The 25,565-nt window shown below is 48.4% G+C and overlaps 1 protein-coding gene across 3 annotated transcripts; it reads right to left on the bottom strand.

Moving 5' to 3' along the window:
• Window positions 1-1,443: 1,443 nt before the first annotated feature.
• Window positions 1,444-25,320, bottom strand: LOC144951160 (alpha-N-acetylgalactosaminide alpha-2,6-sialyltransferase 5-like). 3 transcript variants are annotated; one of them, XM_078881291.1, is made up of 6 exons: window positions 25,313-25,320; window positions 15,960-16,172; window positions 15,251-15,451; window positions 14,323-14,543; window positions 10,412-10,519; window positions 1,444-3,127 (listed from the first exon to the last, which is right to left on the bottom strand). In XM_078881291.1, the coding sequence occupies exons 2-6, from the start codon at window positions 16,131-16,133 to the stop codon at window positions 2,938-2,940; spliced, it is 894 nt and encodes a 297-aa protein (XP_078737417.1). In that variant the 5' UTR covers window positions 16,134-16,172; window positions 25,313-25,320; the 3' UTR covers window positions 1,444-2,937. The 3 variants fall into 3 exon arrangements, with proteins under 3 accessions (XP_078737417.1, XP_078737414.1, XP_078737416.1); XM_078881288.1 differs by lacking the exon at window positions 25,313-25,320 and adding an exon at window positions 24,959-25,280; XM_078881290.1 differs by lacking the exon at window positions 25,313-25,320 and adding an exon at window positions 21,985-22,004.
• Between the last annotated feature and the right edge of the window lie 245 nt (window positions 25,321-25,565).

Here is a 25,565-nt window from a genome sequence, read left to right as displayed (position 1 = left end):
CTCTCTCTCTCTGAATCGTCCTCTCTCTCGGAGTCGTCCCTCCTCTCTTTCTCTCTGAGTCGTCCTCTCTCTCTCTGAGTCGTCCCTCCTCTCTTTCTCTCTGAGTCGTCCCCCCTCTCTCTGAGTCGTCCCTCCTCTCTTTCACTCTGAGTCGTCCTCTCGCTCTCTGAGTCGTCCCTCCTCTCTCTCTCTCTCTCTCTGAGTCGTCCTCTCTCTCTCTGGGTTGTCCCCTCTCTCTCTCTCTCTGAGTCGTCCCCTCTCTCTCTCTTTGAGTCGTCCTCTCTCTCTGAGTCGTCCCCTCTCTCTCTGAGTCGTCCCCTTTCTCTCTTCTCTGTACGAGAGCGATGAGCTGATACCGGTGGTGGTGGTGCGGCGTTACGAGTTAACTTTTGCTCTTATTATACCGTACTTCTATGCTACCTGCGTCTGTGCTACCCGCCTTCACCAATCGGCAATGACCGGCGTGGTGAAGTATTGTTAAATAACCCCCCCCCCCCCAGACCCGCACGGCGTGGGAAGGTGTTCGTCCAGCAGTCGACTCAAGAAGGATCTGGCTGGACATGTTCACCTGCAGACCTCTCACCGATGGTTTGAACCTTGTTGCTGTACTGCACTGGACACGGCCCCCCTTGGACATCACGGAGTTACCTTGAGAGTCCCTTCCTCAAGTGACCACTTTAAGACACACTTAAGACTAAATGACAACAACAACAACATACTGTAGCAGGTAATGACAGCAGCGACCCGGCCACAAATGATAGCTCAACGAAGGGGCTCATCGTCACGTGGACACTCACAGCAGGAGCCAAATCTTGATTTGAAGCTTTCGTGACCGCAGGAATCCATACTCTTTGGTTCTTTCGGTAAAGTCACCTCGTTAGAAATAAAATATAATACAACAAATCACGACGTTTCGATCGCAACACAAGCGGTCGTCATCATTAGCCTGGCTAATCATCATCAGCCTGGCTAATGATGACGACCGCTTGTGTTGCGATCGAAACGTCGTGATTTGTTTCATTTCATTTTATTTCTAAGCACGTGACTTTACCGAAAGAACCAAAGAGTATGGAGCCAAATATTCTGAATGCACGTCGATTCTTTACTTGCGGCTGCACTGCGCTACGAGACTAGCGGGAGGACGACCCAAGTTCGATTGCCGCTCACGGCCAACATCGATGACGAATACCTGGACCGGGCCTGGGCCTCCTCTAGGTCGACTCAGTCTTTTAAAAAAAGTGTTACCTGGTGCGGTGCATAACACTGGTCAACAAAAAATATATAATTCTGGCCTGGACTTTTGCAGCTGTTTTAGACTAATTTTAGGGTGCTGATTCCAAATCTGATCTCAGATTTGCTCTATCACATCTCATTTTTATGCTATCGGCATACCCCATTTTCATTGATTTTACCCGAAATTAACTCTGTCACTTATGATTGCAAGTTGTTGCGAGTCAGTGACTGCTTTAGTGTTAAAATATGGTGCTGTATTTTTAGGATAGTCTGTTTATAATATAATTTTATGTAGATATCCACATTTATTTAATATTTTTCTTCTGCAGTTTTTATTGAAAATGCAATATTGATATCTCAAAAACCTGATGTGATAGACAAAAACTGATGCCAGATTTTGAATCAGCACCCCAAAATTACATTAAAACCGTTGGAATACCTTATGCCAGAAAAAGTGTGTTGACCAGTGTAATCTAAACTAAAAGTTTCGTTTGTTTTTGTTTTACCAGGTAAGGTCCCATTGAGCTGTCAAGCAGCGATCCGGCCACAAGCTCAACGAAGTGGCTTATCATCACGTGGACATTCATAGCAGGAGCCAAATACTTTATCAACGCAAGTTAATTCTATTTGTTTATGAAGAGAAAAATCCACGCGGCCACCACGGGGAGTGAGACACGCAAACTCCAAATATACAGGAGGCATCGTCAGGGTCGGGATCGAACCCACGACCTCCTGAAACGTCAATCACCTGGCGGTCAAACCGATATTTGTTTAGTTCTCTAAGCCGTAATTTGGCAAAATAAAGCGCAAAACCAAATTTCATTTGATGCCTTTTTTGTGCAGTCATTTGTGGCCGGTCTGAGACCATCAACTCACTCACAACGCAGTCTGTGTGAGCCTATGGGTCTCCATGTGAGTCTCTATCGTTCACTCGCGTTTGAAAAATATCATCGGTCTGAGACAATCAAACTCACTCATTTCCCTTAAGAACCCGGCGTAATCACAACTCGGTCTGTGTGAGACTATGGGTCTCCATGTGAGGCCTTATCTTTCACTGGCGTTTCAAAAATATAGTCGGTCTGAGACCATCAAACTCACTTACTTCTCTTCAGAACCCGGCTTAATCACAACTCAGTCTGTGTGAGTCTATGGGTCTCCATGTGAGCCTCTATCTTTCACTGGCGCTTCAAAAATATCGTTGGAACTGACTGTTTTTTGGCACACTCACCGCGTGTGTGAGAGGGCGGTGACACAACGGTTAGCGTTGGTTGGTCTTGGTGGGTCCCGGTGGGTTCTTGTGGGTGCTGGTAGGTCCTGGTGGGTTCTGGGGGTTTCTGGAAGGTCCCGGTGGGTCCTGGAACGTCCTGGTGGGTTCTGGTGGGTGTTGGTGGGTTTTGGTAGGTTTTGGTGGGGCTAGGTGGGTCCACGTGGGTGTGGGTGGGTCTCGGTGGGTTCTGGTGGGGTTTCCGGTGGATTCTGGTAGGTTCTAGTGAGTCTGCGTGGGTCTTGATGGCTGTTGGTGGGTCTAGTTGGGTCCTGGTGTGTCTAGGTGGGTTCTGATGGGTTCTGGTAGGTTCTGGTGAGCTTAGCTGGGTCTTGATGGGTTTGGTGGGTCTGGGTGGGTCCTGCTGGGTCCTGGTGGGTCTAGGTGGGTCTAGGTAGGTAAAAGTGGGTCCAGAAGAGTCCTGGGTGGGTGCCCCCACGTCACTCGTGCCAGGCCGGGTGCGAGAAGGTGATGTTGTAGGCCCTGGCCCAGCGGCCGAACACCCGCTTCTCGGTGAGGAAGCGGTGGTGGCTCCCGCGGCGCCCGCGCTCATGCCAGATGTACATGGAGCACTCATCGGCGCCCGCCGGCTCGTAGTAGTGGTACGGCACGCGCCGGTGCGCGGGGGACCTGGCACCACGTGCGCAGAGAGGGCATCAGTCATCGTCATTGTCGTCATTGCCGAAGCCATCATCGTCATCGTTGTCGTCGTCATCGTCATCATCGTCGTCATTGCCGAAGCCATCGTCGTCATCGTTGTCATCGTTGTCGTCGTCATTGTCGAAGCCATCGTCGTCATCGTTGTCGTCGTCATCGTCGTCATTGCCGAAGCCATCGTCGTCATCATTGTCATCGTCATTGTCGTCATTGCCGAAGCCATCATCGTCATCGTTGTTATCGTCATTGTCGTCATTGTCGAAGCCATCATCGTCATCGTTGTCATCGTCATCGTCGTCATTGCCGAAGAAGCCGTCATCGTTGTCGTCGTCATTGTCGTCATTGCCGAAGCCATCATCGTTGTCATCATCGTCATTGTCGACGACATCATCGTCTTTGTCATTAACATCCTCGCCGTCGTCATCATCGTAATTGTTGTTGTTGTCATCGTCATACTCTTAGGTTTTTTCGGTAAAGTCACGTGGGCAAAAAAAATGAAAATAACTCAATTAAATCACGACGTTTCGGAAGCAACGCAAGAGAGCTATTCAAGACACGTGTTTTTTTTATAGGGTGCTGGGCAGGGAGGAGTCAATGAGTCGGGAGGGGGGGAGAGATAACCATCTCGGTGCTTGTACACTGCATGTACGGTGCTTGTACACTGCATGTACGGTTCTTGTACACTGCATGTACGGTGCTTGTACACTGCAAGTGCGGTGTCTGTACACTGCATGTACGGTGCTTGTACACTGCAAGTACGGTGTTTATACACTGCATGTACGGTGCTTGTACACTGCAAGTACGGTGTTTGTACACTGCATGTACGGTGCTTGTACACTGCATGTACGGTGTTTGTACACTGCATGTACGGTGTTTGTACACTGCATGTACGGTGCTTGTACACTGCATGTACGGTGTTTGTACACTGCAAGTACGGTGTTTATACACTGCATGTACGGTGCTTGTACACTGCATGTACGGTGCTTGTACACTGCATGTACGGTGTTTGTACACTGCATGTACGGTGCTTCTACACTGCATGTACGGTGCTTGTACACTGCAAGTACGGTGCTTGTACACTGCATGTACGGTGCTTCTACACTGCATGTACGGTGCTTGTACACTGCATGTACGCTGTTTGTACACTGCATGTACGGTGTTTGTACACTGCATGTACGGTGCTTGTATACTGCAAGTACGGTGCTTGTACACTGCATGTACGGTGCTTCTACACTGCATATACGGTGCTTGTACACTGCAAGTACGGTGCTTGTACACTGCAAGTACGGTGCTTGTACACTGCAAGTACGGTGCTTGTACTCTGCATGTACGGTGCTTGTACACTGCAAGTACGGTGCTTGTACTCTGCATGTACAGTGCTTGTACACTGCATATACGGTGCTTGTACACTGCAAGTACGGTGCTTGTACTCTGCATGTACGGTGCTTGTACACTGCATGTACAGTGCTTGTACTCTGCATGTACGGTGCTTGTACACTGCATGTACAGTGCTTGTACTCTGCATGTACGGTGCTTGTACACTGCAAGTACGGTGCTTGTACTCTGCATATACGGTGCTTGTACACTGCAAGTACGGTGTTTGTACTCTGCATGTACGGTGCTTGTACACTGCATGTACAGTGCTTGTACTCTGCATGTACGGTGCTTGTACACTGCAAGTACGGTGTTTGTACTCTGCATGTACGGTGCTTGTACACTGCATGTACAGTGCTTGTACTCTGCATATACGGTGCTTGTACACTGCAAGTACGGTGTTTGTACACTGCAAGTACGGTGTTTGTACACTGCAAGTATGGTGCTTGTACTCTGCATGTACGGTGCTTGTACACTGCATGTACGGTGCTTGTACACTGCAAGTACGGTGTTTGTACACTGCAAGTACGGTGTTTGTACACTGCAAGTATGGTGCTTGTACTCTGCATGTACGGTGCTTGTACACTGCAAGTACGGTGTTTGTACACTGCAAGTACGGTGTTTGTACACTGCAAGTACGGTGTTTGTACACTGCAAGTACGGTGTTTGTACACTGCAAGTATGGTGCTTGTACACTGCAAGTACGGTGTTTGTACACTGCATGTACAGTGCTTGTACTCTGCATGTACGGTGCTTGTACACTGCAAGTACGGTGTTTGTACACTGCAAGTACGGTGTTTGTACACTGCAAGTATGGTGCTTGTACTCTGCATGTACGGTGCTTGTACACTGCAAGTACGGTGTTTGTACACTGCAAGTACGGTGTTTGTACACTGCAAGTACGGTGTTTGTACACTGCAAGTATGGTGCTTGTACTCTGCAAGTACGGTGTTTGTACACTGCAAGTATGGTGCTTGTACACTGCAAGTACGGTGTTTGTACACTGCAAGTATGGTGCTTGTACTCTGCAAGTACGGTGCTTGTACACTGCATGTACGGTGTTTGTACACTGCAAGTACGGTGTTTGTACACTGCAAGTACGGTGTTTGTACACTGCAAGTACGGTGTTTGTACACTGCATGGACGGTGTTTGTACACTGCATGTACAGTGCTTGTACTCTGCATGTACGGTGCTTGTACACTGCAAGTACGGTGTTTGTACACTGCAAGTACGGTGTTTGTACACTGCAAGTACGGTGTTTGTACACTGCAAGTACGGTGTTTGTACACTGCAAGTACGGTGTTTGTACACTGCAAGTACGGTGCTTGTACACTGCAAGTACGGTGTTTGTACACTGCAAGTATGGTGCTTGTACTCTGCAAGTACGGTGCTTGTACACTGCATGTACGGTGTTTGTACACTGCAAGTACGGTGTTTGTACACTGCAAGTACGGTGTTTGTACACTGCAAGTACGGTGTTTGTACACTGCATGGACGGTGTTTGTACACTGCATGTACAGTGCTTGTACTCTGCATGTACGGTGCTTGTACACTGCAAGTACGGTGTTTGTACACTGCAAGTACGGTGTTTGTACACTGCAAGTACGGTGTTTGTACACTGCATGTACGGTGCTTGTACACTGCAAGTACGGTGCTTGTACACTGCATGTACGGTGTTTGTACACTGCATGTACGGTGTTTGTACACTGCATGTACGGTGTTTGTACACTGCATGTACGGTTTTGTATACTGCATGTACGGTGTTTGTACACTGCATGTACGGTGTTTGTACACTACATGTACGGTGTTTGTACACTGCATGTACGGTGTTTGTACACTGCATGTACGGTTTTGTATACTGCATGTACGGTGTTTGTACACTGCATGTACGGTGTTTGTACACTGCATGTACGGTGTTTGTACACTGCATGTACGGTGTTTGTACACTGCATGTACGGTGCTTGTACACTGCATGTATGGTGCTTGTACACTACATGTACGGTGTTTGTACACTACATGTACGGTGTTTGTACACTGCATGGACGGTGTTTGTACACTGCATGTACGGTGCTTGTACACTGCATGGACGGTGTTTGTACACTGCATGTACAGTGCTTGTACTCTGCATGTACGGTGCTTGTACACTGCAAGTACGGTGTTTGTACACTGCAAGTACGGTGTTTGTACACTGCAAGTACGGTGTTTGTACACTGCAAGTACGGTGTTTGTACACTGCAAGTACGGTGTTTGTACACTGCAAGTACGGTGTTTGTACACTGCAAGTACGGTGTTTGTACACTGCAAGTACGGTGTTTGTACACTGCAAGTATGGTGCTTGTACTCTGCAAGTACGGTGTTTGTACACTGCAAGTATGGTGCTTGTACACTGCAAGTACGGTGTTTGTACACTGCATGTACAGTGCTTGTACTCTGCATGTACGGTGCTTGTACACTGCAAGTACGGTGTTTGTACACTGCAAGTACGGTGTTTGTACACTGCAAGTACGGTGTTTGTACACTGCAAGTACGGTGTTTGTACACTGCAAGTACGGTGTTTGTACACTGCAAGTACGGTGCTTGTACACTGCAAGTACGGTGTTTGTACACTGCAAGTATGCTGCTTGTACTCTGCAAGTACGGTGCTTGTACACTGCATGTACGGTGTTTGTACACTGCAAGTACGGTGTTTGTACACTGCAAGTACGGTGTTTGTACACTGCAAGTACGGTGTTTGTACACTGCATGGACGGTGTTTGTACACTGCATGTACAGTGCTTGTACTCTGCATGTACGGTGCTTGTACACTGCAAGTACGGTGTTTGTACACTGCAAGTACGGTGTTTGTACACTGCAAGTACGGTGTTTGTACACTGCATGTACGGTGCTTGTACACTGCAAGTACGGTGCTTGTACACTGCATGTACGGTGTTTGTACACTGCATGTACGGTGTTTGTACACTGCATGTACGGTGTTTGTACACTGCATGTACGGTTTTGTATACTGCATGTACGGTGTTTGTACACTGCATGTACGGTGTTTGTACACTACATGTACGGTGTTTGTACACTGCATGTACGGTGTTTGTACACTGCATGTACGGTTTTGTATACTGCATGTACGGTGTTTGTACACTGCATGTACGGTGTTTGTACACTGCATGTACGGTGTTTGTACACTGCATGTACGGTGTTTGTACACTGCATGTACGGTGCTTGTACACTGCATGTATGGTGCTTGTACACTACATGTACGGTATTTGTACACTACATGTACGGTGTTTGTACACTGCATGGACGGTGTTTGTACACTGCATGTACGGTGCTTGTACACTGCATGTACGGTGCTTGTACACTGCAAGTACAGTGTTTGTACACTGCAAGTACATTGCTTGTATACTGCAAGTACGGTGCTTGTACACTGCATGTACGGTGTTTGTACACTGCATGTACGGTGCTTGTACACTGCATGTACGGTGCTTGTACACTGCATGTACGGTGTTTGTACACTGCATGTACGGTGTTTGTACACTGCATGTACGGTGCTTGTACTCTGCATGTACGGTGTTTGTACACTGCATGTACGGTGTTTGTACACTGCATGTACGGTGCTTGTACACTGCATGTACGGTGTTTGTACACTGCATGTACGGTGTTTGTACACTGCAAGTACGTTGCTTGTATACTGCATGTACGGTGCTTGTACACTGCATGTACGGTGCTTGTACACTGCATGTACGGTGTTTGTACACTGCATGTACGGTGTTTGTACACTGCATGTACGGTGTTTGTACACTGCATGTACGGTGCTTGTACACTGCATGTACGGTGTTTGTACACTGCATGGACGGTGTTTGTACACTGCATGTATGGTGCTTGTACACTGCATGTACGGTGCTTGTACACTGCATGTACGGTGTTTGTACACTGCATGTACGGTGCTTGTACACTGCATGTACGGTGCTTGTACACTGCATGGACGGTGTTTGTACACTGCATGTACGGTGCTTGTACACTGCATGTACGGTGTTTGTACACTGCATGTACGGTGTTTGTACACTGCATGTACGGTGTTTGTACACTGCATGTACGGTGTTTGTACACTGCATGTACGGTGCTTGTACACTGCATGTACGTTGCTTGTACACTGCATGTACGGTGTTTGTACACTGCATGTACGGTGCTTGTACACTGCATATACGGTGCTTGTACACTGCATGTACGATGCTTGTACAATGCATGTAAGGTGCCTGGACGCTGAATGGCGAATGGGAATGAAACACTGTTGTAAATCAGACTTTTTTCTAAGTGATGGTGGTGTATCAGGCTGGACATGACTGTAAAATTATAAGAATCAATATGGATATGATTATGAGAGTAAATATAAACTGGCTGTTTAGTACCATTGGAACCTCATTTGCCTGTAAAAAATATGATAATTGGTTTTTTTCCCTTCTATCTGGCAACAAAACTGACACCTTTTTTTTACAAGGAGTCATGTTTGCATAGACCACAATACCTGCAGCCATAATGCACAAAAGACAGCTGCCTCGGGCGTGGACCAATCAACTTCAAGGACAGTGCATATATCATCAGAGTTATGTTTTTTGTTTGCATTATGGCTGCAGGTATTGTGGTCTATGCAAACATGACTCCTTGTAAAAAAATGCGTCAGTTTTGTTGCCAGATAGAAGGGTAAAAAAACAATTATCATGGCTGTTTAGCAGTAAACTGCATGGCAGCTAAAGTTTAAACTTGGTTAATGACATCCCTCTTCAGGTGGGGACTACGAAGCGTAAGCACAACAGCTGAAGTGTGTCTAAGAGGTGGCTTTGACGAGGAGTTACATCTTTTTTACATGGTTAATAACCGTACATGCAGTGTACAAGTGTAATAGAGTTCACGACTCTTGGACGCCGGAGTTGGAGGCACACGGGTTTATTCACACAGCACAGTTGTGGCATACAACACTAGAGGGGGTGTCGGCCCCCTCACCCGGCTAGCTGGGGATACACGCGCTAGCTACTTCCTAGCCTGCCTCCTAGTCCTCCTCTAACGGGCTAGGGGAGGCTATCTGGCCCGACACAGGTAAGTCGGGCCCGGTACCCTGATTCCCAGACCAGCGCTGACAAGAGCACCGGCTCTGGATCTCGGGACCACGCCGCTGGCTCGGTCCTGTTCGGCCCTGATAAGGACGGCGAACCAGGGGAGTCCAGGGCTCTAGCTAAGACGTCTTCAGTCTTCACTGGTTAGCTTAACAAGAACCCCGAGCCCTCCGCTACATCCCCTTTTATACCCAACCCCCCGCTGAGGGGTGGGGCCCCGGGGGATCATAACTCCGAATCAGCCCCCCCGGGGTACCTGGCGCGGACGTCGTAGAGAGCACCTCCCCGTGCACTCACGTAGCCCCGCCCACTGTGTTTGTTTGCCATAAGCTGCCATGCATAACGGGCTCTCTCTCTAACACCCCTACACAAGCACCGAGATGGTTATCTCCCCCCCCACCGACTCATTGGCTCCTCCCTGCCCAGCACCCAATATAAAAAAACACACGTGTCTTGAATAGCTTTCTTCACACGCTACAGTAATTTTACTGGAGCAGTTACACCTACTGACGGAGGCTTGTGTTGCTTCCGAAACGTCGTGATTTAATTTAGTTATTTTCATTTATTATTATTTTATTTTATTATTATTTTTTCACCTACGTGACTTTACCGAAAAAACCTAAGAGTATGAATCCTTGCAGTCACGAATGCTTCAAATCTAGAATCGTCATCCTCATCGGCGTCATCATCATTGGTGTATCGTGGGGGGCTGTGTTGCGTGGTGTATTGTAGGGGGGGGGCGGCTGTGTTGGGTGATGGAGTGGGGGGCCACTGGCTCACTTGCAGTAGCTGGGGGGCACCATCCCATACACGTGCAGGCGGTCGCACACGTCCAGAGAGATGCCCATCGTGAACCAGCCAGTGCTCAGCCAGGACTGCGATGACTTCCTGTAGGCACAAAGACAAAGATCCCCCGTGTAGCCTTAACGGACTGTTGGGGCAAGTGCTGTTAGCGAGCACCTATGAAGGTCGGCACGGCACACGAGGGGGTGGGTGGCCAGCACCACGCCCGGTTGCATTTGTCTCCCCAGTGACGATGTTTACACACCGCACCAGGTACTCATTTGAGGCTGAGTCGACCTAGGAGAGACCCAGGACCGGTTCAGATATTTGTCGCCGGTGTTGGCCGTGAGCGGGAATCGTACTCGGCTCACCGAGTTCATAGCGCAGCGCTCTAACCGCTACACCACCGCTCCCCACCCTGTGGGCACAAAAAGATAAAAGATAAATGTCCCCAGTGTAGCCTTAACAGACTGTTGGGGCAAGTGGCTGTTAGCGAGCAGCACCTATGTAGACCGGCAGTGCCGGATTATCCTAGTAACAAAAGTAGCTACATATGCTACGGGCCACGCACTTTGAAGGGCCCCGCGTTAAATGCTTTCAAGCTATCAATTCCGGTTCAGTGGTTCTGCACTTGCTCTATTAGTATAGTACTATACTGCCTTCAACTTTCATGAACGACTGGGTGTTTACGGTTAGCGATTTGTCGTTTTATCTGGCTGTGTAGCAAATGAAAAAATACAAATACTTTAACATGCAAGTAAAACAATTGTTGTAATATTGAAGTTTTTATTTAGGGATCCTTTAGAGCATATGCTACAGATCTCGCACTAGCTTAATCCGGCACTGCCTGTGGACACACGCACAACGCCACACGCATGTATTCACAATCGTATACGGGATGCACATGAGCCTTGTGTGTACTTGCACACACACACACACGTGTGTAGGTACACGTGTGTTTGCAAGTACATATCTGTGCATGTAGCCTTTTCACAGAGCGTTGGGGAGCTGGTGGCTGTTATCTCGTCCAGACCCACGGTTTAACCCCCTATTGCTGGTTTTTGCACACTTGTGTAGGTGACGGTAAATGGATCACTACGGCGCCTAGCGCCAAGTGCCGTTGATACAGGCGCAGAGGCTAACACACCATGCAGTACCACTCAGTGGGCCACTAGAGGCATTGTACTGGATGCTAGCAGGAGGAAAGCTGATGAGTCCTACCGACAAAGTGGCCGTCCATAAATGACGTCACGCGATTTTGGCCGATTTTTGACCCACCCCCTCCCCCCCCTCGTCACACGGCGTCACAAAAAGTCAGACCCCCCTCAAATATGACGTCATAAAACTCTGCCCCCCCCCCAAAACCATACATCGATTTTGAAAATAAAACATGCTTCAAATCACTTTCAACTATTGTCATTGTAGTGCGTATTTAATGTGGCGCTGCACTCTGATGCTGTAGGAGAAAACATTTATTAAAAAGTAGGCGTTGGAAAGCTGAAATTTAGCAGAAATTCACTTGAAAATATTCAACGTCTAACTAAAACTGCAGATGTTCACAATATTATATTGAAATTCTCTTATAATTACAAAATATTAAATGTAATTATAACTATAAAAAAATACTTTAAACTTTGTAGTAGAACGAAGCAAAATGGAGAGTACAATTATAACAATCACAAATTCATTCCACAGAATGACAAGCCCTGCTAGAATCATTAGAATCAAAATGTTTAATAACAAAAAATGTTTAATAACAATCTTTTAAAACCTTTACAAAATGTATGCTTCTCCATTCTCGCATGGAGAAGCAAAATGCTCCTTCATGGAATAAATAAAAGGTGACCTTAGTAAATTTAAATAATCAAATAGTTCATAATGAAAATGTATAAAAATTTGTGTTGTTATAACAATTCTATTTAATTATTATTTATTTAAAGTTGCGCATTTTGATGTGACGTCACATTTCTCAAACTCCCCCTCCCCCCCTCGTCACACATCGTCACAAATGTCTGACCCCCTCCCCCCCCCCCCCCCCTAGGTGCGTGACGTCATTTATGGACGGCCCCAAAGTAGGGGATTGCAGCGTCCACCAACGCCGCAGGGTATCACCACAGAGTGCGCCACTGGGAGAGTGCGATAGGGGGGCGGCTGGTGCTAGGGGTCATGTGAGGACGAGTCACCCCGACACCGGGATAAGCACGTGATGGTCCGGGGTGAGTAATGTGGGCCAAAAGTGAACGAGGGGGCACGGGGGGAGTAGCTGAGAAAGTCTAGAGACTTCCCGAAAGAGGCGTGGTTATGGGCGGAGCCAGAAAAGAAACAGGTGCGGTGTAGCCTGGAACCATCGGGAATATTCTGGACGTAGGGCGCGGCCGAGGGTGGAGCCAGGCCGCGCCGAGAGAGATAAAAGGGAAGCCCCGATCACAGATCCGGGCTGTCTGCAGGTGAAGTGGAACCCAAGTGCTAAGTCTTCGTCCCTGTCTTCGACATCGTGGGTCAGGCGGCCCGATTATAGTTATCCCGTATGAAAGAGAAATATGTGTCTTGTGGTCCTATGCGTAACAAGAGTGAGAATGGATGTATTTAGTCACGTGTGTAACGATGTTGCATGAAGTGTAGAATAAACGTTGTTGCCTCCTAAATAGTGTCTCTGAATGACTCACTAAAATTGCACCAGAAATTAATTTAAATCAGAATCAGAATATTGATTAATACTGAAGTAATCCGATGAGCTTTACAACTCTTTTTTTAACAGATCTCCAGTAAGAACGTTACAACAACAAACAATGCAGTTTAAGACGTAGGCTTTTGCAACCAATATCATCCATAATAGAGGTTTTTGGATTAGATCGCGTAAATATATGTGTCGGTAAAACCCGACGCAACATTGTTGTGGCTTGACTCTCCAACACACAACCAGTGTGTGCTGTACTAGTGACGAATTGGCTACGTTCTGTTTACGTGACAACCCTTACTGGTTGGCTGTGTCGGGTGGTGGCGGGTTTTAATGACACATTTATATATTAATGCGATCTAACCCAAAAACCTGTATTATAAACACATAGCAAAACCACGATAGGAGTGCAAAGTAGAATAAAGGTAACTATATCACCAAAACACATACACATTAAACTAAACCATCCCCATCCTACCAGGTAAAGCCCCCTGAGGTATTCACTTATTTGTCAAAAGTGACCTGGCCACAAATGATAGCTCAACAACAAAGTGGGCATGTATAGCAGCAAAATTACCTGAATGGTTTCAACGCATGTTTCTAAATGTCGAAAGGATCCAGAGAAAAAATCCACACGACCATGGGGAGAGCATGCGTACAGCAGGTGTCAGGGTCGGGGGGTAGGGGCGGGGTTAGTGGGGGTAGCGGTTCGGTGGCTTCACCCCGAAGACCAGAATCTGTGTAGGCTCTCTCCGTCCCTTCTTCTTCAGAGGCGGCCTCGCTCTGTTGAGGCCCCACCACTGACACGGGGTGGGGCTGCTGTGGCTCTGGGTGGGCTTCGTGGTAAGGGGGGGGGGAGGAAGTGGGGGGGATGGGGGATGAGGTGGGTGGGAGAAGGTGCGGGGGGAGAGAAGGTGGGGGTGGGGAGGTGTGGAGGAGGAGACGGTGGGGGGGAGGTGGGTAGGGAGGATGTGGGAGGGAGGAGGTGGGGGGGTTGGGGGTGGGGAGGAGGAGGTGGTGGGGGAGGAGGAGGTGGGGGGTGAGGAGGAGGGGGAGGTGGGGGGAGCGATCATGCGTAGCAGTGGGTGGGGGTGTATAGAGAAGTTTGAGGCGACTGCAAAAACCCGAATCCCTCCTTTAGAGTGACAATATGATAACCACAACAACAACAAGACCACCACCAACAACCACCAACCAACCAATCATCATCATCAGACCGTCGCCCGCTCACCTGTCCTTGCCCGTCTCGTGCCTGAAGAGCTCGTCGAAGGTGCGCATCTTGCGGGGCGTCACGATGTGGGCCCGCAGGCGAGGCACGGCCCTGGCGAGCCGCCGCAGGAGGCCGAACGTGGGGCCCTTGCCGCCGGGTCGCATGCGGTCCGAGGGGCCCCAGAAAACCACCACGGCGCCGGGGTGCGTCGCGTTGCCGGGCCAGAGCAAGTGGCCGTGGTGCTGCCGTGGGGGGGGGGGGTGGGTGGCGGGGGGGGGGGGTAGTGGTAATAATAGTAAGAATAGTAGTAATAGTAGTAGTAGTAAAATAATAGTAGTAATAGTAGTAGCAAAATAATAGTAGTAATAGTAAAATAATAGTAGTAATAATAGTAGTAATAGTAAAATAATAGTAGTAATAGTAGTAGTAAAATAATAGTAGTAATAGTAGTAGTAATAGTAAAATAATAGTAGTAATAGTAGTAGTAATAGTAAAATAATAGTAGTAATAGTAGTAGTAAAATAATAGTAGTAATAGTAGTAGTAATAGTAAAATAATAGTAGTAATAGTAGTAGTAATAGTAAAATAATAGTAGTAATAGTAAAATAATAGTAGTAATATTAGTAGTAATAGTAAAATAATAGTAGTAATAGTAAAATAATAGTAGTAGTAGTAAAATAATAGTAGTAATAGTAAAATAATAGTAGTAATAGTAATAGTAGTAATAGTAAAATAATAGTAGTAATAGTAATAGTAAAATAATGTGTAATAGTAGTAGTAATAGTAAATTAATAGTAATAGTAGTAGTAATAGTAGTAGTAATAGTAAATGAATAGTAGTAATAGTAGTAGTGGGGGTACGCGAGACCGCTCCCCGTGACAGCACGTGGACGAGATGACCTCCACGTCACAAACCCCAGCCCCTCCCCCTCCCCACCCCGCCCACCCACCTTGACGAGGTGAGCCACGCTGGAGTGAGCCACCACGCGCAGGGTGGTGCGCGAGCCGACGTCGCCCTCGTAGCCGCGCGTGGGGGCGTCGTTCATGCGGATGACGCACTCGGTGCTGTCCACCGCAGGGCCCAGGCCCGCCCCCAGGAGGTGGCCCGAGCTCGTGATGAGGGCGCAGTCGCCACAGCGCATGCGCAGCGGCTGTGATAGCGAGCGGCGGGGGTGGGTTGGGTTGCGGGGGGGTGGGTTGCGGGGGTTGGTTGGGGGGGTGGGTTGGGGGGGTTGTGGGGGAGGTTGTGGGGGTTGGGGGTGGGTTGGGTTGGGGGGTGGGTTGGTTGGTTTGGGGGGGGGGGTTGGGGGGGTGGGTGGGGTTGGGGGGGTGGGTGGGGTTGGGGAGTTGGGTTGGGGGGTTGGTTTGGGGGTGGGTTGGGGGAGTTGGGAGGGGGTTGGGGGGGAATTGGTAGGGGGCCAACGGGTTCCGAGGTCGATGGCATCATCATCAGCATCGTCAGCAGCAGCATAAATATCATCAGCATCATCGCAATCAATATCATCAGCAGCAGCAGCAGTATCAGCAGCCTCGTCATCATCATCAGCAGCAATATCCGCAGCCTCATCATCATCAGCAGCAGTATCAGCAGCCTCGTCATCGTCATCATCGGACAAAAAAACAACCTCACAACCCATGGTAACGTGGAGTGGGCCGCACCTGCTGCCCGTGGATGGAGGCGTACCCCGGCAGGATGTAGACTCCGCGGGGGTCCATGCCCCTCTCCCCGTGGGGGGACGCCGGGCGGGAGAGGGGACCCCCGGGGTGGCCCCCCACGGTCATCAAGTCCTCCTGGAGGAGCAGGGAGCCGTAGAGGAGCAGGGCCGCCACCATCCCGCAAGCAGCCACGCACAGCAGCAGCGGCACCCCCGTCTGTGTGTGGGGGGGGGGTAGAAGGGCATTCATTCATTCGTTGTTCGTCGTTCAATTCGTGGGTTAGGCCACGTGGCGATCCCCGATCGAGGTTTGTGTCGTCAAGGCCACCACATGGCGCGGTCCGGGCGTAAATGAAATGGAATCGCCACGTGGTCAAAGGCACCACGCAAGCGACGTTCGACGCGTCGATTGTGCGTGGGTCGGTGGGTGGGGTGAGTGTGAGCGTGGGGTAGGAGAGTGGGTGAATCCGTGGGTGAGAGAGTGAGTGTTGTGGTAGGATGGTGAGTGGGTGGTTAGGTGAGCGGGAGCGTGTAGTAGGAGGGTGGATGTGCGGGTGAGTGTCGTTGTAGGATGGTGAGTGGGTGGATGAGTGGAAGGGCGACTATTGCGGTCAATCGGTAAGTTGCAGGATGAGTGGTGTGGTCGGAGGGAGAGTGGGAGGGTGAGTGAGTGGGTGGGAAGGTGAGTGGGTAGGTCAATGAGTGAGTGAGTGTCGCGGTGGGAGGGTGAGTGAGTGAGTGGGAAAGCGAGTGGGTAGGTGAATGCGAGGGTGAGTTTGTGGTTGTGGGTTTGAGTGGAAGAGTGAGTGTGTGAATGGGAAGGCGAGTGGGTAAGTGAATGAGTTGAGTGAATGTAAAAAACACTGCCCGTTGACGGTAAATGCCCAATCCAACAGCGAGGGGGCTGTGGAAAAGAGTGGTAAAAAAACACCCAACGGATGACTCAGGAGAGAGCCCTCACCACAGAGCTCACGCGAGACGGCAGTGGACCCCGCTCCAACTACGGCTACTGCCACGGAGACTGAGGCTCAGCCAGCCACCCAGCCGTCATTGACAGTCGGACCTCTGAAGAGAAAATTTACGGAGGAGACAGCTTCATTATCTCCAGAGTCAAGTGAGGATGAGCTCAGTCCTTTTAAAGATCACCCAGAGTTGGAGTCGGACATCGCACCCACGCCTGGGGGGAGATGCGGAGAGCACTGGTGGCAAAGTCGGGGGTCTTCGCCATCTCAGATGCCCCTAGAGGTGGGACACGCACAGGGAAGAAGCCCCCGTGCAGGAACCAAGACCAGGCGCAGGACGCCTGCAGAAAATCAGGAGCTTGAAACAGAAGCGGGGGGAAACGCAATCTGTGGAGTGGCAAAGGAAACAGGTGAAGAGGGTCGCACTTCAGACCTCGACGACGCACCCAGTGAGGTGGCCGACGGCTCCCAGGAAACGCGAGCAGCCGAGAACACGGAGGGGCCCAAACAGGACCCCACTGTATTTCGATTTAAAGCTTTCGTGACTGCAGGGATCCATATTCTTGATTCTTTTCGGTAAAGTCACGTAGAAGGGAAAGTATAAAATAATAAAAATTTTACATAATACAATTAAATTCTCACCCTTTTGGGACGCTGTCTTTCCGACAGCTCTGTTCTTCACCTGAGGACGGCTGCTTGTGTTGTGGCCGAAACGTCGTGAATTTTATTTTATTATGTTTTATTTGTATTATTTTATTATTTCCCTTCTACGTATAGGACCCCACTGACAATGGAAGGCCGTCCATGGAGGGGCAAGCGGCATCACCCAATGAAGCAAACAACAGAGGATAGCACAATGACAGAGAATCCTCAAAGCCTCGGGACTGAGGAGGGAAGCTAAAGAAGAGGAGGTGGAAGAAGACCTCGGCACGGGACGTGGGGTGAGCCCGACATCTGCTGAGCTGACTGAAGTGGCACCAATATTCTCACAGTCGGAGCTATGGAACTTTTTAGATGCAGTTGCAAGGCTCGGAAGAAAGAGTGACTGCAGCTCTGTCAAGGTGGCAAAATGTGGAGGCATTTATAGCCTCCCTACTCCATGTTAAACAGGGCTTCGAGAGACAGGGAAAATAATCATCTGGAAAAGAAAGGAAAAGGATCAGGTACTTCCTGACCCAAACAACTGCTTGGAAAGTGAACATACCTGGCAACAAGACCTCTAAAAGCTTTTGGTTTTGGGACTAGCTCCATAGGATTAATTAGGTTGCTCTACAACATGGCCCAGTGTCTAGTCAAAGTTATTGGTGGACTAATTGCTCCTATAGACTTCAGAAGAGGTATCAGGCAAGGCTGTCCTATGTCAGGACAGCTCTACACCCTGGTCGTGGAGCCTATTCTGCGTCTACTTCGCCGCCGACTCACCGGATTGACTCTAAAGGAGCCCAGTATGAGAGTGACTCTCACAGCGTATGCCAATGACATTCTCCTCTTTTTACTAAGCTTTGGCGACATCGAACGGCTGCACGAGTGCCAAGAGGTTTACTCCCGTGCGGCCTCCTCCAGGATGAACTGGGAGAAGTGCAGTGGGCTGGTTGTTGGGGAGTGGGACGAAGCCCGGTTCCCTGAGTTGACCAAAACAATAACGTGGAGCAAAGAGTTTCTTCATCACCTCGGCGTGCTCCTGGGACCTGGAGATAAACCGTTGCAGAATATCTTGATTTGAAGCTTTCGTCACTGCAGGAATTCATACTCTTTGGTTCTTTCGGTAAAGTCACGTAGGTAGAAGAAATATATATTTTATGTTTCTACCTACGTGACTTTACCGAAAGAACCAAAGATTACGTTGCAGAATAATTGGGATTTATTGGAATAGAAGGTGAGGAAACGACTGGAGCCTTGGGGTCGCCTGTGCAAATCTCTCACGTTCAGAGGAAAAACCCCTGGTGGTCAACCAGTTGATTGCATCCACCTTGTAGCACCGCTTCTTTTCCCTCACTCCACCCGCATACCTGATAGCAAAACTTCAGAGAATGATAGCTGCCTTCTTCTGGTCACATAGGAAGCACCGTGTGGCTGCTGGTATCTTGGGCCTTACCACTGCGGGAGGGTGGGCAAGGTCCGGTGTGTGTACGGGGCCAGCTCTCTACATTTCGTCTACAAGCCGTACAGAGGTTTCTCTACACGGCCCCATCACCCATGTGGTGTTCCACATGATCTCCTTTTTTCTAAATAACCTGGGGGCCTTCAGTGCAGCAAGCAGCTCTTCTTCATGGGCATTACGGGTATTCCACTCATGCAGATTCCCCACTTCTACAGGAGTATCCTTCCTACATACCTGGGGTTTCCTTGTCACTGCTCGACTGAATAAACCTCGGTCAGCATCAGAATTAGCCACTGTTGCGGAACCCCAACATGGCACTCCCCTCTCTTGTGGGCCCTCCCATGGAGAAACACGCGGTAAACGCACGTCTCACGAGGGTGGGCGAATTGGTGAAACCAGGCACGGAGGGACAGTGGCTTCTCCCTACCGAGATAGCTGCAATGACCGGAATGCACTCCGTGAGACTTGCTGCAAAGCTTGTGAATGAAGTGCGAAGGTCTTTCTCAACAACAGTGTGGAGAGCGTCTGCTGTGAGTGCTGGTGACGAGTCAGCCGGCAGTGGCCCAGTGCCACCAAAACTGAATGTCGACCTAGCAAGGAAGCACACTCAACTCTCTTCTTCACAGCAGCACTGGGGGCACACCTCCGGGAATGACCAGGAGGGGTGCTTCTCAAATATAGACCGGGAGGAAGCTGTATGCCCAAATGGTAAAATTCCACCATCAACAAATAATAATGTCATGCAAAGGCTACGCTTGGAGGGAGACGATGCCCTACAGTGATCGCGTGAGGCCTCATTCGGAGCTGTTTTACTCCAATCCATCGTACAAGCGCCAAGGTGATCTGAGCTGGAGCATTGCCCTTGGGATTGTGACCACACAAACACATTTCTGGCCCTTTTCACAGAGACAAATCCAAAACGCGTAATTTGCGGTGAGCTCGAAACAGTGGCGGATCAATACGTGCACTGCAAAAGCCTAAGCCGCTACGAAATATTCTACTGAAATTCAATCTTAATTTCTCCCCTACAATTCTTATTTTTGGATATAGGGGGAACGAGGGTACCATTGATATAGAGGGGTTGACAAACTTCATCACGAACAACGCCAAACTGGCCATCTATAGGGACAGAAAATGCGCAACTGAAGTAAGTGGCTTCCCCAGCCACTGCCGCATCTTCAAGGCCCTCTTTCTGCCAAAATTTGGCTGGAATTTCCTTACGCTCAGTTGACGGAGGGTGTCGCATCTTTATCGATGCGTTGGACTACCGAGGGTGCTTTGTGTAATGTGACGAATGCAGTGGATCTGGTAATGGGTTTTTTGAGGGTGAGTTTGTATTGTTGGTGTCTATGAACACAGTAACATACAATGGGACTTATGTTACACGGGAAACCCGCGTTATATCTTTGATTTAAAAAAAGGGGGCACATAAGCAAACAAAAAAAATACAAAAAAACGACATGATGAACGAAGCAAAGTGCCGAAAAACCGAGCATCTTTCTATTCTGATCGTTAAAAAAAGGAGGGAGGGAGATGATGGGGTAGTGAGAGGGAGCGAGAGTGACTCTGTGATGTGGTCAGGCTGTCTGGGAAGAGAGGGATATTGGAAAAGCTTTTAAAATTAATTAATTACTCTCTTCCCCCGAGAGAAGACCCCACGCACTCCTCGGTCCCCATAGGATCCATTAATAGTCCGTGAGCCACGTGGTCTGTTGGTCCAACTTAGGGTGGCAAAACGCTTCTCATATCCACCTTGGGCCGCGTCCACCATGGGCATTGTCCAACTGTAGTAGCTACATATGTAGCAGCTACATATGTAGCAGCTACATATGTAGCAGCTACATATGTAGCAGCTACATATGTAGCAGCTACATATGTAGCAGCTACATATGTAGCAGCTACATATGTAGCAGCTACATATGTAGCAGCTACATATGTAGCAGCTACATATGTAGCAGCTACATATGTAGCAGCTACATATGTAGCAGCTACATATGTAGCAGCTACATATGTAGCAGCTACATATGTAGCAGCTACATATGTAGCAGCTACGGGCCCCGCACTTTCAAGGGCCCCACGCGAAATGCTTCCGAGCTATAAATTCCGATTCAGTCTGGTTGTTATTCGACATTGTCCATCACTCGACAGTACCCTTCTTTGATGAGAATAGTTTTTTCCACTTTTTTCTGGCAACAAAACTGAAACCTTTTTACGAGGAATCATGTCTGCATTAACCACACAATTGAATGCATTCAGAATGCATTCTGACCACAAGTATTGTGGTGAATGCAGACATGATCCCTCGTAAAAAGGTTTCAGTTTTGTTGCCAGAAAAAAGGGGAAAACTCTATTCTTATATTTTGGTACTGGCAAATGGAGGTCTCATGAAGTACCCTTCTTTGATAACAATAAAAACAAGATTCTCGTCACAAGCAGCCACCACGCAGATCTTTTGCTGTCACGGAGATTTTGCGAGGTCGTGATACGACGCTTCCATAAAGGCGTCGGTAGAATTTGCTCACCCCCAAGGGGAAGAGGAGGAGGAGAGGGGAGGGTTACCGATAATCCACCTTTTGGCCAATGACTCAAGGAATATTGTGGCCGGTTGGTGATCAGGAGGTGGAAAATGGGGGGCCCTGGGGGGCGTGAGGGGATGAGGGGGGGAGAGGGGTCGTGCCCTGTGAACGATAAGCGATGCGCAATCTTGTTTTTAATCAACGTAAAAAAATACTCAAAAAGAGCTCACCACGTGCGTTGATGCCGATACATGAGGTACGTACGCACGTCAAATTTCTTTCGCACCGCACGTTCAAGTTTCATTTATTAGGTGTAGCCCTGTGAGCCATGCGGCTCTTGAGTCGGGTGCAACCGCAACAAACGAAATATGAACAGAGAACATCTTAAAGCGATGGAGCGCAACAGAAACATCCTGGATAAACCAGCAAATCTTCCAGAAAAAAACCCACCGTATTACAACGCTGTGTGCAAAAATCCCAGTGCTATGCAAGTCAAACAACAACAACCATGAGACAATTTAGATTCAAGCTATCAGGCCAACTCCGCACTTCCGCAAGAAACATGGCTTAACCATATGTTTTCGAAATCACCAAAATAAAGCTATAAAATATAATGTAACAACAGTAATCATAGGAATTACTCTTTGGTTATTTCGGTAAAGTCACGTATAAAGAGGAAATAATATTTTCTCTTTATACGTGAAAATAATATTTTCTCTTTATACGTGACTTTATCGAAAGAACCAAAGAGTAATTCCTGCAGTCACGAAAGCTCCAATTTAAGTTTAATCATAGGAACTTTGATTCAAATTTGACAATAAACGATACACACAACATGTACGACCAAACCAGCAGCCATATCCGGCAGCCAACCGTAGCCAATCGGAGGCTAACCCACATATCTCGCAGGCGACGTTTCGGGCAAGGGCCCTTCTTCAGAGCACGTTGAGCGACGTGGCCACCACTATGCAGCAGGCTCCTGCCCTCCCTGTCGAGGTATCCGATGCCATCCGACACCAGCCCGGCACCTGCCGACGTGCCAACTGCTATGCGTGTGGATTATTCACCATCTCTCTCTCACTTTCCCAAAAAAGGAATTCCGATCGGGCTACATTGCATCCTGACTTGCGTTGAGACCCATAGACAAATACTAATAATAATGCAATTTGTTACGCGCGCAAATTTGCGGACGGAATTGCCGCAACTCAGAAACGCGGAGCCAAGCTCAGAGTCACTCGAAAGGCAGGTGGTAGAGGTTGTAGAGGTGAGCTTTTAAGTGTCTCTTGAAGGAGACGATGGAAGCGATGCTGCAAATGTGCAGAGGGATGGCGTTCCAGACGCGGACCCATAGATTAACGCACATACCTAGAGACTCGCGTAAGAAAAAATAACCACTTACCTACTGAGCGAACCACAGGCTAACACAGGCCATAGACTTCAATCGAAGGCCATCGACTAACACAGGCCATAGATTTAGAGACCCATGGACAAACACACAGACCCATCGACTAACGCAGAAACCTACAGACTCACGTCAATTTTTTATTTTTAAACCTACTTAGCGAATCATAGACTAACAGAGGCCATAGACTTCCATCGAAAGCTATAGACTAGCACAGGACATAGATTAAGAGATCCGTGGACTAACACAGAGACCCATAAACTAATTTTTAAAAACTATATTTCTACGTAGCAACCCATATACTAACATAGGGGCCATAGACGACTACACAGACGCATAGACTGACTAGTAACCCATAGAATAACACAGAGGCCCATCAGCTAATACAGAGCACCATATATTCACGTAAAACCCCATACACAAACACAGAGGCCATGGAATTACATAGAGACTCATAGACCCACATACAGACCCATGGACTCACACGGAAACCCATAGACTAATATAGAGACCCATAGACGCACAGACGGACTTAAATACTTACATAGAAACCCATAGACTCAACACAGAGACGGATCGACTAACATAGAGACCCATAGACTCACACGGAGACGCATAGACTCACATAGAGACCCATAGACTCACATGGAGCCCCATAGACTCACACATGGATCCCATAGACTCAAATAGACACCCATAGACTCACAGAGGGACCCATAGACTCACATAGAGATCCATAGACTATTACGGAGATGCATGGACTCATATAGATACCCATAGACTCATATAGAGACTCACACAGATACCCATAGACTCACATAAAACCCATATACTTACTCATTAACAAATCGGCGTATGTACACAGACACATGTATATATATACACACACATACGCAGAGTTAGATACGCACACACACTGACAACTAGCTAGTCAAATAGACACTTACACAGGCATAAACACAATCACATACACAGCTAAACATATATACACAGCCACACATATTATGCCTATATAGGAACACACATGAACACACATTGTTATCTATGCAAGCACAGACATACACACATATAGGCATATATACACAATAAAACACATACACAGTCACATACATGTACATAGCCATATGATGTACATAATTACACAAACAAAAACAAATATCCCCCGTGTAGCCTTAACAGACTGTTGGGGCAAGTGCTGTTAGCGAGCAGCGCCTATGAAGGCCGGCACGGCACACGAGACGGTTGGTGGCCAGCACCGCCCCCGACCGCCTTTGTCTCCCCTCTGGCGAAGTTTAAAAACGACACAATTTACTCATTTGAGGCTGAGTCTACCTAGGGGAAGCCCAGGACGGGTTAAGATAATCGCTCTCACTAGTGGTGCCCGTGAGCATACGTAAAGCCATAAACTGTACGTAACTACATACATATATACACATACATACACAGACACACACACACGCATTGATACATTGATATAAAAGACAAAGACACACATAGAGAGGCATATACACAATGACACAAAGACAAAGATCCCCTGTATAGCCTGAACAGACTGTAGGGGCAAGTGCTGTTAGCGAGCACCTATGAAGGCCGGCACGGCACACGAGGGGTGGGTGGCCAACACCACGCCCGACCGCCTTTGTCTCCCCAGTGGCGATGTTTACACATCGCACCAGGTACTCATTTGAGGCTGAGTCGACCTAGGGGAGGCCCAGGACCGGTTCAGATAATCGTCACCGGTGTTGGCCGTGAGCGGGAATCGAACCCGGGTCGCCAGGCTTACACAGCCACACATACACAAATACACAATGACAGACACACAGTCACTCAAACATAAGGGCATATACACAAACACACACATACAGGCACACATGCATTGTAGGCATATACACACTCGCATTGACACAGCCACACAGTATATGCAAAGGCACAATGAAACACACGCACACATTGGCACGGGAACGTCACACATTGAACACGACTCGCGACACGACAGCAGAGGCAATGGAAATAGCCGCTCACCAAATTCATGGCTCCACTTTGTCTACCGAAATCAAGCGTCTCCGATTGCATCGATGTGATGATATCTGTGTATTTAATTAATAATTAATAAACGATGTGATTTCCATAATCCTTAACATGAATTGCTAATGCAATAGGCCGAAATAATCCAGCGTGTATTTTCTTTGAAACGACTGATGATGATGATGATCGTTGTTCCGATGATGAAGATGATGATGACGGTGGTGGAGGTTACGTGATCATACGATCAGCTGCTGCGGGATTTCCTCTCGATTGTGCCTTGCACACAGGCACCACCACCATCATCATCATCCTCACAGAATTCCCCCCCCCCCTCTCTCTCTCAGAGCTCACAATGGTACAGCCTGACGGCCTTAATGCACGCGCGCGCAGATGTCCACGTACACCCCAATCAAAGGCAAAGGTCCCCCGTATAGCCTTCAAAGGACTGTTTGGGGCAAGTGCTGCTTGCGAGCAACTACGAAGGCCGGTACGGTGCACGAGGTGGTAGTGTGGCGAGGGCAAGGCGCGGCCGTGTTTGTCTCCCCAGTGGCGATGTTTTGCACGTGAACGCACACGCGCTTGTGTGAGCGAATAGACAGACAGA

This window comes from Lampetra fluviatilis, chromosome 61 (assembly GCF_964198595.1).
Source record: "Lampetra fluviatilis chromosome 61, kcLamFluv1.1, whole genome shotgun sequence".
Classification (NCBI taxonomy): Eukaryota; Metazoa; Chordata; class Hyperoartia; order Petromyzontiformes; family Petromyzontidae; genus Lampetra; species Lampetra fluviatilis.
Note: the sequence above shows the minus strand (reverse complement) of the source record. Positions and strands in the feature narration are given on the sequence as shown.